The sequence below is a fragment of the Tachysurus vachellii genome, chromosome 7, assembly GCF_030014155.1.
Source record: "Tachysurus vachellii isolate PV-2020 chromosome 7, HZAU_Pvac_v1, whole genome shotgun sequence".
NCBI classification, from domain to species: Eukaryota; Metazoa; Chordata; class Actinopteri; order Siluriformes; family Bagridae; genus Tachysurus; species Tachysurus vachellii.
Genome location: NC_083466.1, coordinates 18,653,207 through 18,668,119, shown reverse-complemented (window position 1 = coordinate 18,668,119; position 14,913 = coordinate 18,653,207). Strand labels below are relative to the sequence as shown.

At 39.5% G+C, this 14,913-nt stretch overlaps 1 protein-coding gene across 2 annotated transcripts; it reads left to right on the top strand.

The window, feature by feature from the left end:
- The first annotated feature begins 2,011 nt into the window (after positions 1-2,011).
- Positions 2,012-14,741, top strand: wrap53 (WD repeat containing, antisense to TP53). 2 transcript variants are annotated; one of them, XM_060874754.1, is made up of 11 exons: positions 2,012-2,178; positions 3,420-3,779; positions 4,130-4,298; positions 4,507-4,602; positions 6,195-6,303; positions 7,714-7,802; positions 10,566-10,789; positions 11,190-11,401; positions 12,691-12,794; positions 12,903-13,046; positions 13,706-14,741. In XM_060874754.1, the coding sequence occupies exons 2-11, from the start codon at positions 3,533-3,535 to the stop codon at positions 13,902-13,904; spliced, it is 1,593 nt and encodes a 530-aa protein (XP_060730737.1). In that variant the 5' UTR covers positions 2,012-2,178; positions 3,420-3,532; the 3' UTR covers positions 13,905-14,741. The 2 variants fall into 2 exon arrangements, with proteins under 2 accessions (XP_060730737.1, XP_060730738.1); XM_060874755.1 differs by lacking the exon at positions 2,012-2,178 and adding an exon at positions 2,202-2,343.
- Positions 14,742-14,913: the final 172 nt, after the last annotated feature.

Below are 14,913 nucleotides of genomic sequence, written 5' to 3'. Positions count from 1 at the left end.
TCACTTCTGATGCTTGATTAGAAATCTAGAAAGATGATGCTGTTAAAACTCCTTTAGCGATTAGAGATATATAAAGTATTTACAAATGCAAGCAGTCAAAAATCAGATGATGAAACACTATGGTTATATTTTAAGTTCATGTCTGAAATGTCTGTCGGCTGATCCACACAAGATATAAATACCAAATGCCACAAATTGGGTAGATCATTTACAACCCACTGGAAGTTCTAGGACACATTTGGCAGCCCATGTACTAAAGGTTCATGTTTAAAGGTCTGTGGTACGTCAGCAAACCTACCCGAGTGTGCAAGACATGGCTGTTAATAGGAACTTTTTTTTTTTTTTTTTTTTTTTTTAACAGAAATATAGATAAATTAAACAAACAAAGCACTTTACCACACGCCACACTTAATGAAGATGCACAGGAAATTTTCACTTCTTTACATGATTTATTTTGAAGCCAAACCAAAAATGGATCTGTGATGTTCTTGAATATCTCACCACTGAAGAAAAGCCAAATAATCTGTTAACAAGAAGCTTGGTGTCCAGTGAATCAGGACTCCGAAGTTTATTCACTTTGAGTCCTAGTCCTTAGGAATGATAAAATTTAATCTGACAAACCTGTGACTTAAGAGGATTCGTTTATACTGTTTTGGTTCTTGTAAGCAGATACAGTTTCTTCTGATACAGTCCCCTTTAAAAGTATTACAATGGCAAGTACAATTCTTTGTCTTTTTGCTGTACACTGAAGACATTTGGGTAAATGATTTAAAAAAATAATTTTTTTGATTTATGATTCTACTTACTTATCAGTTATCTAATCAACCAGTCATGCAGTGGAATCATGCCGATACGGACCAGAAGCTTTGGGTAATATCCACATCAGTATTTCTGTAACTGCAGATCATCTGGGATTTTTACACACAACAGTTTTTAGAGTTTACTCAGAATGGTGAAACGATGAAAATACATCTAGCGAATGGCCGGACTGGTTTAAGCTGATAAAAAGGGCTACAGTACCTCAGATAAGCACTCTGTACCATTGGATTTGTTACAATAGCAGAATCTGAGGTTTCAGTGTTCTTCAGTGACTTTCCCAGTCCCTGGATCTGAATCCAGTAACACACCTTTGGCATGTGGTATGGAGGAGGATTCACTGCATTAAAGAGAAACCTGATAAATCTGCAGGAATCTTGTGATACGACTACGGCATCATTGTTCAGAAACTCAAAGGAATATTTCCAAAATCATGTGGAAACCACGCCATGATGAACGGTTTTGACCAACCCTGTTCCATGTCTGGTTATTAGTACACCAGCTTTTTTTTCCTCATAGACAGCTTTCTGTTTTTCAGGTTTTATTATTTTTAACAACAAATGCAGTCTTCACATGCAAATACCAAATCTCAAACCAAGGGTAAACATTTAGAGCTATTAATTATTTAAACAAACAATCTAACAAGGCGCACCTCGGGAACAAGAAATACTCGTCAGATACATCTGATATATTTTATGACTTGAAAACAAGAACAAAAAGCTCCATGTTGTGCAACACGTCTAGGTGTAAATATGAGGAGGCAAAAGCTGAAAACCCGATTTATCGTCTTATATTCATGATTAGCTGTGAATCTTTTCGGTGTGTGTAATGAAGACAAAAGACTTGCCCTTGTTGTTCAAATAGTCTTCAGAGCTAAATATACTTGATTATACTTTTATTATATAATATAAAGGGTTAAATAATTTTAAGAAGTATTGTGGTATATTTTGATTTTACATATTTTATTGTTAATTTTTATTGTTAATAACTTGTTAATAAAAAAAATTGGCATTTAATAATTTAATTCATTCATATATTAGTAATAAGAAAAGTTCACTATTTATTTATTTATTTATTTATTTATTTATTTATTTATCCAACTGTTTTGTGCACTTCTTTATTCTTCCATGTTTGTTGCCCTCTTGTGGACGAATTGAGCAGTGCAGCTGCCCCAAATCTCGCGAGATCCGGACCGTTGTTTCTGATAATGGCGGCGTCCTTGTGTGTAAACATGCAGCATCGGTTATGATTATAAATTTGCTTCAGTTAAAGTTTTGTTGACATTTGAGGTGTTTTTTGTGCATATTGAATAATTGTTACGAGGAAATTTAACGAAAGGACACCAACTCCCCCCCCGAAAAGGTGACGTAATATTTACTAAATAAAAAAAAATACTACTTTAACCATTTGGGTGAGAAAACAAACGCAAGCAAACAAACAGCAACATCAGCTTTAGTGCTAGACCACGTGTGTGGATCTCATGTTTATCTTCAGCAGGACATCAGATCAGACCTGGACACTCAGAGGGTCAGAACTTTCCTTCTGCTTCATTTAAAGCTCTTTTTTTCTGCTCATGTATTTGGGTTCGTGGTCCTGGATACTATGTTATTTTATTTTTGCATGTATTTTTTTGTAGGTGTTTTTTTTTTTTTTTTTTAGGTGTTTGTTTTTACACCCAGAGAACAAACATGGAGTATTAAGACATTTGCATTTAATATGTTTATGCTTTTATTATTATTATTATAATTATTATGTAATGATCATATTCTGATGCCTTACAGTAGTGTTTTATTGGTCAAGAAGTCAAGAAGCTTTTATTGTCATTTCAACCATATATAGCTGTTGCAGTACATAGTGAAATGAGACAACGTTTCTCCAGGATTGTGGTGCTACATAAAACAAAGACAGGGCTAAGGACTTAGTAAGTTAGTCCTAGCCTCATAAAGTGCAACTGTGCAACCTGATGCAGACAGTGCAGGACAAAAGACAGTTCAGGACAAGACAAGAAGACAGTGCAGGACAAAAGACAGTGCAGGACAAAACAAGAAGACAGTGCAGGACAAGACAAGAAGACAGTGCAAGCAAAAAAAAAAAAGACAATACACAAAAACAGCACAGACCAGTTTAAATACTGTATGTTCAATCAATATTGCATGTGCATAAATACTGGAATGAACACGTTAGTATTATAGCAGCAGTTACATGAGGTAATGTAAAGTATTGTGCAAAACAGCAATCGACTGAAATGTGAGACAACGTGCAAAGAGTAAAAACAGTGTGCAAAACAGCATGTAAACAGTTTGATATGATGGTGCTGTAGACAAGGATGTAAATTGGAAGTGTGTGTATTTGGTGTGTGTCATTGCAGTCCATACAGTTGATTTTGTGTGTGTGTGTGTTTTGTGCTCGGTACAGTTCAGTCAGTGACTGTTCAGGTTTTCACAATCAATGTCTCTCTACAGTGTGTGACTTTATGCCAAAGACAGAATATAAAGTATCTGGTTTCAACTTAACTGTGTCCTTGAAATTGGTTAACTACTGGTTTACATAATTTAAGTCCATGTGTGTAAGGAGCTCTGATTAAATCCTTCATTTGTCTTCAGGCTTCAGTTTTGCACCATCATCAGAAACATTATCTTAATGGCCCAGTCTTCTGTCTGAGAGCAAAGGTTTTCTCTACACACACTTCTAGACTCTGGGACTGTGAGGTGCAAGTATGTCAGATCATGGAACCTACAGTGATGCGCTTAGTTTAGGAGGAACAGGACAGGAGGCAGAAGCTGATGGAGATCCATTTAATGCTGAGCCTCCAACATCCTGCACTGAAGACGAGGCTCAAGCTGCTGCTAAACAGCCACCTTTTGGTGAAGGGATGGACATAGACCTCGGTCAGCCTGAGATATGCACTGAGACACTAACAGGAGTTAGTGAAAGTCAGGACACTGGTGGAATCCCAGACAAAGGTGACTCTATTGTGTCTCTGCGTCTTTATTGTACAATTTAGTCATATTCATTAGTTTGATGAGATTCTCTGGCTTTCACAATTTGTTACAAAGGTCAAAGTATGAATATTTCTTTACTTCTTATACACCATACACAATTATTGGTGAATTCAACATATAATTTTAGATTTTTTTTTTCTATCAAATTGACAAATAATGTAATTTTCATGCGTAAGTTTTTCTTTATTGCAATAAAAAGCAGATTTTCATAAAGGATTTTATGTGTAATGTAAATTGTAAAGTCGGTTTTGTTTTGTTTTGGTTGACAAATCCTCACATTTGTGCTACAATGTCATGCATTTGTCCTACAGTGTTCAGTCAAGCAGAAGATGGTGGAGAGAGACCTGGAAAATTGACGCAAAATAATGAAGACTGCCAAGAACCAGAGGAGACATTCTCAACAACTGAGAGAAAAGATGATGTAGGAGAAGATGAGGAGGGAAACACTGAACCAGAGCCCAATGAGTACCAGCATCAGTAGTAAATATATATTGTGCTTTGTTTGGCTTTTTATTTGAAATCTGGTGATGGATTGTGTGTGTGTGTGTGTGTGTGTGTGTGTGTGTGTGTGTGTGTGTGTGTGTGTGTGTGTGTGTGTGTGTGTGTGTGTAAAAAAAAAATCATCACACCTTTGCCTTTTTATTTTGTTTTAAATGTTCTCATATGATTTTTTTTTTTTTTAATTCAGCCTAGGTCTGGATTTTAGTCAGAACCTCCAGATGCTCACAGGGTCCTGGGCGGAATACACGCAGACTCCGGAGAACTACCTCAGAGGCTGCAAATGGTGAGTAAAGCATAACTTTTTTACTGTTTCTTCTAATGAACAACTTTTGTTCCCTCATGACTTAAATATCGATGTTCATTGGAATTCTGTCATTCGACTGCAGTACCAGCATCGCACCCAGTGTGGCACTAGATCATAATAATCATGCTATATGATCTCTTTCGGATCAGCCTAGCTGGCAGAGAGACTATTTAACGTGACGCTTGCTGTATAAGTTAGCGATGATCTACGTGCTGTGGCGCTTTTGGGCAACTCGGCCCCAGGTGAATTTTGTCTGATTACTCACAAATGCAAATGTTCTCAACCAAACAAATGTTTCCAAACCTCTGCTAGTTTTTTTCAGTTTCTGAACGTACGTTCCATTCGTTAACTAAATGACACCGTAGCGAATTCGTTTTCATCGTTGCCATAACAGCTTGGAGAATCGGTGGCTACATTTAAATGCATAGATTTTCATCAGTCCAGATTGAATTCCCTCTGGTGGCAAATTCCAAATGCACTGTTTACGTGCACACCGAACTCAGCACCCTGTCAGAAAGATTTATTCAGTTTGGAATCACAACCAAATTTATGCACATGCATATAGCTGAATTTAGTGTTCATAACATGCAGCCGCGAAAGCTGTCACTATAACACATAGCTAACATTAGTTCAACATTTGTTTGATGTTCAACCTTTAAAGTAACATTTGCTTTTTTTTTTCTTCATGAGCAGTAAAAGTAATTCTGTAATTGTCAAAGCAAAGAGTTTCTCTGCTGATTTTTCATTTGTTTAATGGATTTGTTCGCTGTTAAAGCCTTAACTAATTTTATTCTACCCACATTTCGGTGTTTCAGTTCAGCTATAATATTGTTACCAAGGGGTCACTGCGCTGTGTGCAACTTAAGAGTTTATTAGAACTTACACTCACCGGCCACTTTATTAGGTACACTAATAAAGTCCAACTACTCGTTAACGCAAATTTCTAATCAGCCAATCACATGGCAGCAACTCCATGCATTTAGGCATGTAGACATGGTCAAGACGATCTGCTGCAGTTCAAACCGAGCGTCAGAATGGGGAGGAAAGGTGATTTAAGTGACTTTGAACGTGGCATGGTTGTTGGTGCCAGACGGGCTGGTCTGAGTATTTCAGAAACTGCTGATCTACTGGGATTTTCACGCACAACCATCTCTAGGGTTTACAGAGAATGGTTCGAAAAAGAGAAAATATCCAGTGAGCGGCAGTTCTGTGGGCGTAAATGCCTTGTTGATGCCAGAGGTCAGAGGAGAATGGCCAGACTGGTTTGAGCTGATAGAAAGGCAACAGTAACTCAAATAACCACTCGTTACAAATGAGGTATGCAGAAGAGCATCTCTGAACGCACAACATGTCAAACCCTGAGGCAGATGGGCTACAGCAGCAGAAGACCACACCGGTACTAGTAAGGTGTCCCTAATAAAGTGGCCGGTGAGTATAGATGGTGACATGTCATCATGTAGGTTTATGAACCACATCAGTGCAACCTCAAAGTTCATTCAAACTGACACACATGAACAGCAGATTTAAAACACACCTATTTTTCTCCCCTTCACTCTCTCTGTGTCTCTCAGGGCTCCAGATGGTTCCTGTATCCTCTCGAACAGCGCAGATAATGTGCTGCGTGTGTATAATCTCCCGCCTGAGCTCTACAGCAGCAGCTGGGATCTGCTCTCAGAGATGGTCAGCCTCCGAACCGTAGCAGCATCATTATTTATATACTTTGGCACTGGTTTATTATGAAACTAGAGCCAAATAAGTCCATCAGCACTGATGATATGGGAGCCGATGCCTGCTTTCATATCAGTGTGGAATTTAATTACTATCAGTTGGTTATCATTTGCGAGTTTGAAGGACGTAAAGCAGCGCACATCCACATGTAGAGCTTTTATACTTACTTACTGAAAGTGAGGACGTTATACCTGGGTTTGGGTTTAGCACTCAAAATCTGTGGCGTCCTATAATTACGTCTTTAATTACAGCCTCTTTACTCACCACTGGGATTATTAGCACAGCTCACCAGGGTGTTGGCTGTGTGCCCTGTTGTATATTACTGCAGATTTCAGGCTCCATCATTTCTTATATTAAGAGGACACTGTAATGTCATTCTTATTTCCAATTCATATATATATATATATATATATATATATATATATATATATATATATATATATATATATATATATATATATATATATATATATATATAAGAACCACTTATGTGATTTGGTCAGCATGAATATTTCATACTTAAAGGACATTTTATAAATAGAGGTTAGAGAAACGTAGATTAAATGTAAAAAAAAGATTGACCAGATGATTAAGAACACAGACTCAAAAGGAAGTCTATGCTCTTCTGGTGTAATATGAAAAGCATGTTCAAAATGTCAGAAACAATCTAAAGTTAAATACGCCAGAATATACCATGCACGTTTTCAGTGTTCTTCTGAATCACGTTTTTAGTTCTTTCCCGATATTAGCATCCAGGACTAAACCAAATTCAATTCAGTTCAATTCAAGTTTATTTGTATAGCGCTTTTTACAATTGACATCGTCTCTAAGCAGCTTTACAGAACATAAGCATAGAACAAAAGGTTAATATAAAGAATAATATAAAGATTAATAGAATGCAGAATTGAAGATTAATATTAGGTAGATGTGTATGTATTTATCTGAGGACCAAGTCTGAGGACCACACAAATTCGTTGCGTATGTCACTTTTACCCTGGTCTTGTTTCCAAATAATCCCCACAGGTTTAAGTATTCAAGCCATTATGATCATGGAACATGTTTATGATACAAATACACAATGCAGTTCCGTCATATTCTATACACTGCATAATACTAGATCATCTGATCCTCGCTGTAGGAAAGGCAGCCACAGTAACCTCTCCTTCATGCAGCACATGCTCCAGTCGATGATGATATTGATTTTCAAACCCTCTCAGGTTGTTAAAGGAAACGATCTCGGTGGAAAAGCGTATTGACGCACAAGTCCAGTAGTCTGCAGCACCAGGTTGATTGAAGAGCGGATAATGTCTTAGAAGTCTTAAAGCCCATAATAATTGATTTCCTCTGTTTATCTACATCTAGAGTCCGGTGCTGAGGATGCCTGAAGGAGACACCGTCTATGACTACTGCTGGTTTCCAAAGATGAGCTCTTTAGATCCAGACACCTGCTTGTGAGTAAATGTCTTCATCTGTCAGCTCAGCAGAAGGAAAGCTTCAGGCACCGTATGCATAATGTTATCTGAAGCTGAAGAAAACGGACAGGGAGCACAATCTGGAATTGATCTAGATTGATTTCTGTTCCATAAACGTTGTTGGGACTGAGTTTATTTTCTACTGGCTGACTGTCTTATTTCCCTGAAAATCTATTTATTTTAATGAAGAGATCCAGTTATATCAGCCTGCCTCTCTCTGTCTGTCTGCCTCTCTGTCTGTCTGTCTCTCTGTCTGTCTGTCTGCCTCTCTCTCGGTCTGTCTGCCTTTCTCTCTCTCTCTCTCTCTCTCTCTGGGTCTGTCTGCCTCTCTCTCGGTCTGTCTGCCTTTCTTTCTCTCTCTCTCTCTGGGTCTGCCTGCCTCTCTCTCTCTCTCTCTCTCTCTCTCTCTCTCTCCCTCTCTCTCTCTCTCTCTCACTCTCTCTTTGCCTCCCTCCCTCTCTCTGCCTCTCTCGTTCTGCCTCTCCTTCTCGCTTTCCTCTCTCTCTCTGTCTGCCTCTCCTTCTCTCTCTCTCTCTCTCTCTCTCTCTCTCTCTCTCTCTCTCTCTCTCTCCCTCTCTCCCTCTCTCTCTCTCTCTCTGCCTGCCTGTACATTATCATTTACACTGGACTCTGACTGATGGAAAATACTGTTTCCAGACTCTAATTGTCCTTGTTCTGTCTGTTCAACATTTCCCACTACAACACCTCTGGACTGCAAACAGCGTTACATTCTTTAAAGAGTGTCTTTTACACTTGCTAAAACGCATCAATAATTTAGAATACTGCATTTTTAATTTTTACTGCATGTCCAACAATGTCCATGTATGACTGCTTACATTGTTTACATTTGTTTTTTCTCTTAATTCACTTCTTTACTTTAGCTATATCTCTTTACCCCCTCTCTCTTTTTCTCTCTCCCTAATTAATCTGGCCTGCCTACTGCAAGAGTCCTCTCCAATCAGGATAGAAATGCTTCCATATAGGATAAGGGTCAAAAGTTAGAGGATCTTTGTACTGATTTACAGTAATGACCCTTTTCCTCTAAGGACAAGTGGAACAAAACCATGCCAGCTTGTCCTTTAATCTGCAGCCCCCCTGTAACTATGCATAATTACTTCCCATTATTCCACTCCCTATAATTGGCTTGTCATCTATACTTTATGGCATGGTCTAGAAAATCTGTGAACTTTTGTGAACAGAAGAAACTCTTCAGGTTTCTAAGGTTCAGCATCTTAGATGAGGTTATATATTTTGTGAAAAGAGTGGAGTTGTTCATCACTAGAGCATCATTTTGACATTGCAGGACTCCAGAGGTCTCCCAGTGGTGTTTCATATTTCATTCACAAAGCAGCCTGGTGTACCATATAATTCCAGATGTCTTATTGCTTGTCCAGAATTCATGACTCTTATCTGCCCGTCTGCCAAATCGCTTGTCCCTCGGCTGCCCTGATTTTTTTTTTTTTAGGCACTCTTTGAAATTCAACGCCTCACTAGAGAGATTGAAGGGAAAAAAAAGAGAAACTTTTCATCAGTAATCTAACCTCTGCTTGCATCATTGAACGGCCATGGCAGGTTGCAGTGCTGCTGGAGGTGATTATGAAAAATCTAAGTGGTCTCTTATCTTCCCTCTTCAGCCATTTCCATCACCCTTGGTCTCATACAGCATCGTCTTTTTTTTTTATTGAGCATCGTTATTGTGCACGAATAAGTGTCCCAACAGCCTCATTATTTTTTTTTGAATGCAGACTGGCTGACATCAATGCAGTCCAGCTGTCTCCAAGGAGATTCCTGTTGTCACAGGCGCTGGCTGTAATGCTGCTAAAGGGGGGCTTGTTAAATGCAGCCCCCCCAAACACACTCACACACATACACACACACACTCATTCAATGGTCTGATCAAACACACTGCATGAAAACAGTCACCCTGTGGCAATAGAAAACTAGAGGTGGTGAGGTCAAGGATGAGATCCCAGGCAGATGGAAGATGTAACGATGAAGAGGAAGATACACTCAAAGGAAAAGACCAGTAGAGATCAAACCTGAGCTGAGAGACTCTCAAAACAATGCTCTGCTTCTGAAGTTTTTTCAGACTGCCAGCGGGAATGAGAGAAAGGAAAACCATGGAAACATTTAGCCGTGATTGTGAGTGCTGATCTCGTGCACACATGCTGGGGAAACTGTTGAAACATTCGCAGAATTGTAATCTAAAGTGGGATTTGCCATTAACACAGGCCTCTACCATTGACTGCGCCTTGCAGGGAAACACCACAGATTTCTTTTTTGTTTCTTCTTCCATCTTAGCTCCCGAAGTATGATCTCTGTCTCATATTCAGAAGGCAAAGAATGTAAGCCTCCCTTAGAGACGATCAAGCGGATCTGCTTTGTTTTGCTTTCTGGGAAGCAGTCCAGCCTAAACTGTGAAAGTGCACTGCCATAATTGTTTCTTTTTCCCCAAGCAAGAACAAACGGCATGATGAGAGAAGAGAATACAGTTTCTCGCATGGACGGCTGTGTAATTATACCACAGTTAAATGCACTGTATTTAAAGCTTCCTCATTTCTGACTAGTTAGGTCTCTGCTTCTTCAGCAAATGGAACAACATGGGGTGCAATAGAATAAAATGGACTTAATTGCTTGTGCAGCTGTGAGATTTTCCTTAAACTAATAGGTTTATAATAGCAGCTTACTTAAATTGCTCCACATATGATTTCTGAGTTTGTCCATCTGTCTGTCTTTCTCCAGTATTGCTAGCAGTAGCCGTGACAACCCAGTCCACATATGGGACGCTTTCTATGGTAACCTACGAGCAACATTTCGTCCCTACAACCATCTGGACGAGCTGACGGCGGCCCATTCGCTGTGTTTCTCTCCTGACGGATCTCAGCTCTACTGTGGCTTTGATAAGACGGTCAGGGTGTTCTACACAGAGCGGCCTGGTCGGGATTGTGAGCAGAGGCCTACTGTTGGTGAGGGATCTCGCAACACACCAAATCTCTGCTCTTCACCGAGCTTTCATTCGCTTGTGTCTTTAAAATGCATGCAAATGTGGCCAGCTGTGCTGAAGATGGAATGAAATGATAATCTGTTTATAATTATTTTGCTCTGGAACAAAATTAGGATTCTAGTCTACAAAAGTTGAACTAATAATTTAGCAGGTTTTAATGTGCTTGTTATGGATTTTTAGAGAAACATGAGTGGAATAAAAAGCAATGTTTAAACTCTTTAAATGCCCCCTCTCTCTCTCTCTCTCTCTCTCTCTCTCTCTCACTCTCACTCTCTCTCTCTCTCTCTCGCTCTCTCTCTCTCGCTCTCTCTCTATCTCTCTCTCTATCTGTCTGTCTGTCTGTCTCTCTGTCTCTATCTCAGTGAAGAAACAGGGCCAGACAGGTATAATCTCCTGCATGGCATTTAGTCCGTCTCAGCCGATGTATGTTTGCGGGTCATACTCACGCACAGTGGGTCTATACTCCTGTGAAGACGGATCAATGTTGGCTCTTTTGCCGCAACGCCACCATGGTGGAGTCACACACCTGCTCTTCTCACCCGATGGCAACCAGCTGTACACAGGTGCCCGCAAGGTGTGTTGTGAGAGTGAGGTTTGATGATACTGATGATGGAGGATAGCTCCTTTATGTGCATGAAGAGATAACACCGCACTAATTTACACACACACAGAGTGTATTAAATGAGTGGTTAATGCTGATCATCATGTGAGGATTTCTTTTAGTAGTTTATGACGTAAACCTATTTAGTCCATAGCCTGGCATTTTAGACTATGGAGTAACAATATACAGTGATGCCTCGAGATACGACTGCTTTGACATACGAATTTTTTGAGATATGAGCTGTGATTCGACCATATTTTTGCCTTGGGATACGAGCAAATTTTTGAGATACGAGCATCCGAGCCGCCGCCACCAAAACGAAGATCCCCAACAACCACGTGTGCTCTGTTTCCCCCGCCTCAGCTTCCCGCGTCTCACTCGGTTAAAGCCGCCTTTCCACTGCACACGACAAACGACGGCCGATAAACAGGTAGTCATTCATTTCCTATGGAGAGTCGCAAAGGGGCTGCATGAGGTGCCGACCATCTACGGATCCGTAATTTTCGGTACAGCTGGTACAACGAACCCAGGTTCCGGCATGGTGGAGTCGAGGTTGGAGGAGGGAGTTTAGATCGCAGCAGCAGAGAAGTGCTAGAAAGCGGCTCAATGAATGGGAATTTAAATCGTCGGGTAATATAGATGTCGTAACCGGATTGGTGCGCGTCGTGGACAGCTGATTAACAGCTGATGCACGCTTGACAACGTGGCCTGCCAGAACTAACGCGATGCTTGATTTAAGTTCGTTAATTTTAGTGAAGTTTAGTTAAGTTCCATTTAAGTGTAGAGTAGCATTAAGAGTGTACAGTAGCGAGTAGGTGAACGAAAGTGAAAGTGTAATTCCTCCTAACTACTCCTCCCTCAACCTCCGTGCGCATCTTCCGTAAAGTAAAACTAGTTTATTTTTTTAATTTTCTCTTTTATTACTGTATGTTTTTATAAAATATTTGTCATTTATAAATACAGGTACTGTACATTTTTCATATTCAAAACACATAAACAAAACAACTGGAGTGGAATTTTGCGAGCTGGAACGGATTAATGGGATTTCAATTAATTTAAACGGGGAAAATTGCTTTGAGATACGAGCAATTTGAGATACGAGCAAAGTTACGGAACGAATTAAACTCGTATCTCGAGGTATCACTGTATATTAAAATGACATCTCTGCGTACGCTGTACTTCAGCTGAGGGTCAGTTCTGTTTGTGTTTAGTCTGTATTTTTTCAATGAAAACCCTGAATCCAAACCTTTGTGTATTTGCAGGATCAAGAGATCCTGTGCTGGGATCTCCGAGACCCGGGTCGGGTTCTGTTCTCACTCCCCAGAAACGTGAGCACTAACCAGCGCATTTACTTCGACCTAGATCCGTAAGTTCCAGCACAAAGCGAGAAAACATCAACAACATGCATGCGTTCGAAATTTCATATTGGCTCCTGCTGTATCTCAAACTGGTCAGTGTGGTGTGTTCGGAACAGGTCTGGCCGGTACCTTGTGAGCGGAGACACAGACGGAGTGATGTCAGTATGGGATACACTCACAGCTCCTCCTGATTGTAATGAAGAGGTCCTGAGGCCCGTGCTCCAGTTTCAGGCTCACACAGACTGCACTAATGGCATCAGGTATAACTTTTCCAGCTGATCATGTAGAAGACTTCTCTACAATCCCTGTTTACTATGAAAACTTAAGGGAGGTGTGATAAGTATCAGTGGAATAACTCTGTAAGGATGCTTCAAATCTGGCAGTTGTTTACTGAGTATTTTATCACAGATAAAGATCAGCTTGACAGGAAATGAGTCGGTTCATGTGTATTGACTAAAAAATTCAGGATATCTGTGGAAATATTGTAGTGATTTAATGTTGGCTTTGAAAATTCAAAATAGGGGAAAAAAACAACAAAAAACACATGCCTAGGGTAAATGCTTGAATTTAAATGCAAGAGGACAGGGACTTTTTTTTTCTTTTTAATCAATAGACAAGCCGAGACAGCTCCTTATCCTGATTTATTGTGTTTTAGTGGCCCAGATCTTTATTTTTATTTCCTTTTGTTATTATTGTTTACAGAGATCGGGTTGCTAGAGAGCCTGGAGTTTTTCCCACGATTCCTAGAATTTTTTTTATTACCCAAAGTCCTAATCACATTTAAATAATAATAATAATAAAAAAAAAGTTTTCAAACCTTGGGTATATTAATGTGAATAAATCTTCTATTTTGATTTGTGTCGTTAGTACAATAGAAACCTGTTTCCTCTTTTAAAATGTTTTGCATCTTTCCTTCTAGTCTTCATCCTTTTATGCCATTAGTGGCATCCTGCAGCGGTCAGCGTCAGTTCCCGTGGCCTGGACACAGCGATGACGAGGACGAGGAGAAGATGATGACATCCAGCGACATCAGAGAGAACAATGGGCTTGTGCTGTGGTGGGCAGGACCACTGGGTTCATCCAATGAACAGGGGCAGGAAGAAGGGAGCACAGCTTGAGAACCTATCATCTGTAACTTCAATTTATTTGTGAACCGAACCAAAATTTACAAAGTGCCAAGCTGCAGTAACAACGGTGTAAATAATTTTATATGTCCATGTATATATCATATACCGCCTTTCAGAGACATTACAAACAATGAGATGAAAAACTTTATTGATTTTTGAGGAACTTGTAATGGGTTTTATACTGAGGTCTTTCACAGGTATCGATGCTGGAGGAAGCTCAGTTAATTACAAAAAAAAAAAAAAAAAAGCCAGTCAGTGAACTTTTTCAATTCATTAGTGAATTAGTTCAATTTAATGTGACTGAGGAGTTTGAATTTTTTTGTTAAGGGAATTGGATTCTCTTTAGTGCTTGTGTTGCACTGATCACTTCTCAATAACAGTTTTACTTTTTGTTTCTTTAACTTGCGGTATTTGCTGGATTGTTTTTTGGCAACTGGGGGGGGAGGCTTTGTCTTTTGAGAAACTAAAAGACATTTTCTTGAACACAGAGCTTCTTAAATGGTCGTGTTGGAGATAAAGAATGGAAGCAAACACTGAATCATCTCTTGGCATTCTGTGTAATTTCTCCTCCACCGCTCATCCAATCTAATTCTTCTGCTCCGTTGAGACTCTGCTCCATTTATTTACTCCATATCTCCTATGTGTAGTTCTGCCACGTACATCTGTGAATCATTTTTAGTCAATGATATCATGTATGTGTGGGTATCTGAATCTTCTCAACCATCCCACATATGCTGTTTACTGTGAGCTATTTGTATATTGTACTTACATTCCTAATCTTGTTTCTCTTGATACTTATTATTAAAGCTGCAGTTTAACATTTTTAAACCTGTGATCATAAAAGACATTTTTTTATGAAAATCTGATGTATAATATTGTCCTTCACAAGGTTTGAGGATTCTAAGCTGGATCACAGCTTAGAATCACAGATATCAAAGATCCTGAACATGTTGGATCTGCTTCTCTGAGGTTACAGGGATGCTCATTTTTAGTAGCAGTT

Excerpts from the sequence above, each read along its gene's own strand:
- wrap53 (XM_060874754.1), top strand. The coding sequence starts at position 3,533 with ATGTCAGATCATGGAACCTACAGTGATGCGCTTAGTTTAGGAGGAACA. Across the intron at positions 11,402-12,690 it reads TGTACACAGGTGCCCGCAAG|GATCAAGAGATCCTGTGCTG; the intron begins GTGTGTTGTGAG and ends GTGTATTTGCAG. Across the intron at positions 13,047-13,705 it reads GACTGCACTAATGGCATCAG|TCTTCATCCTTTTATGCCAT; the intron begins GTATAACTTTTC and ends CTTTCCTTCTAG.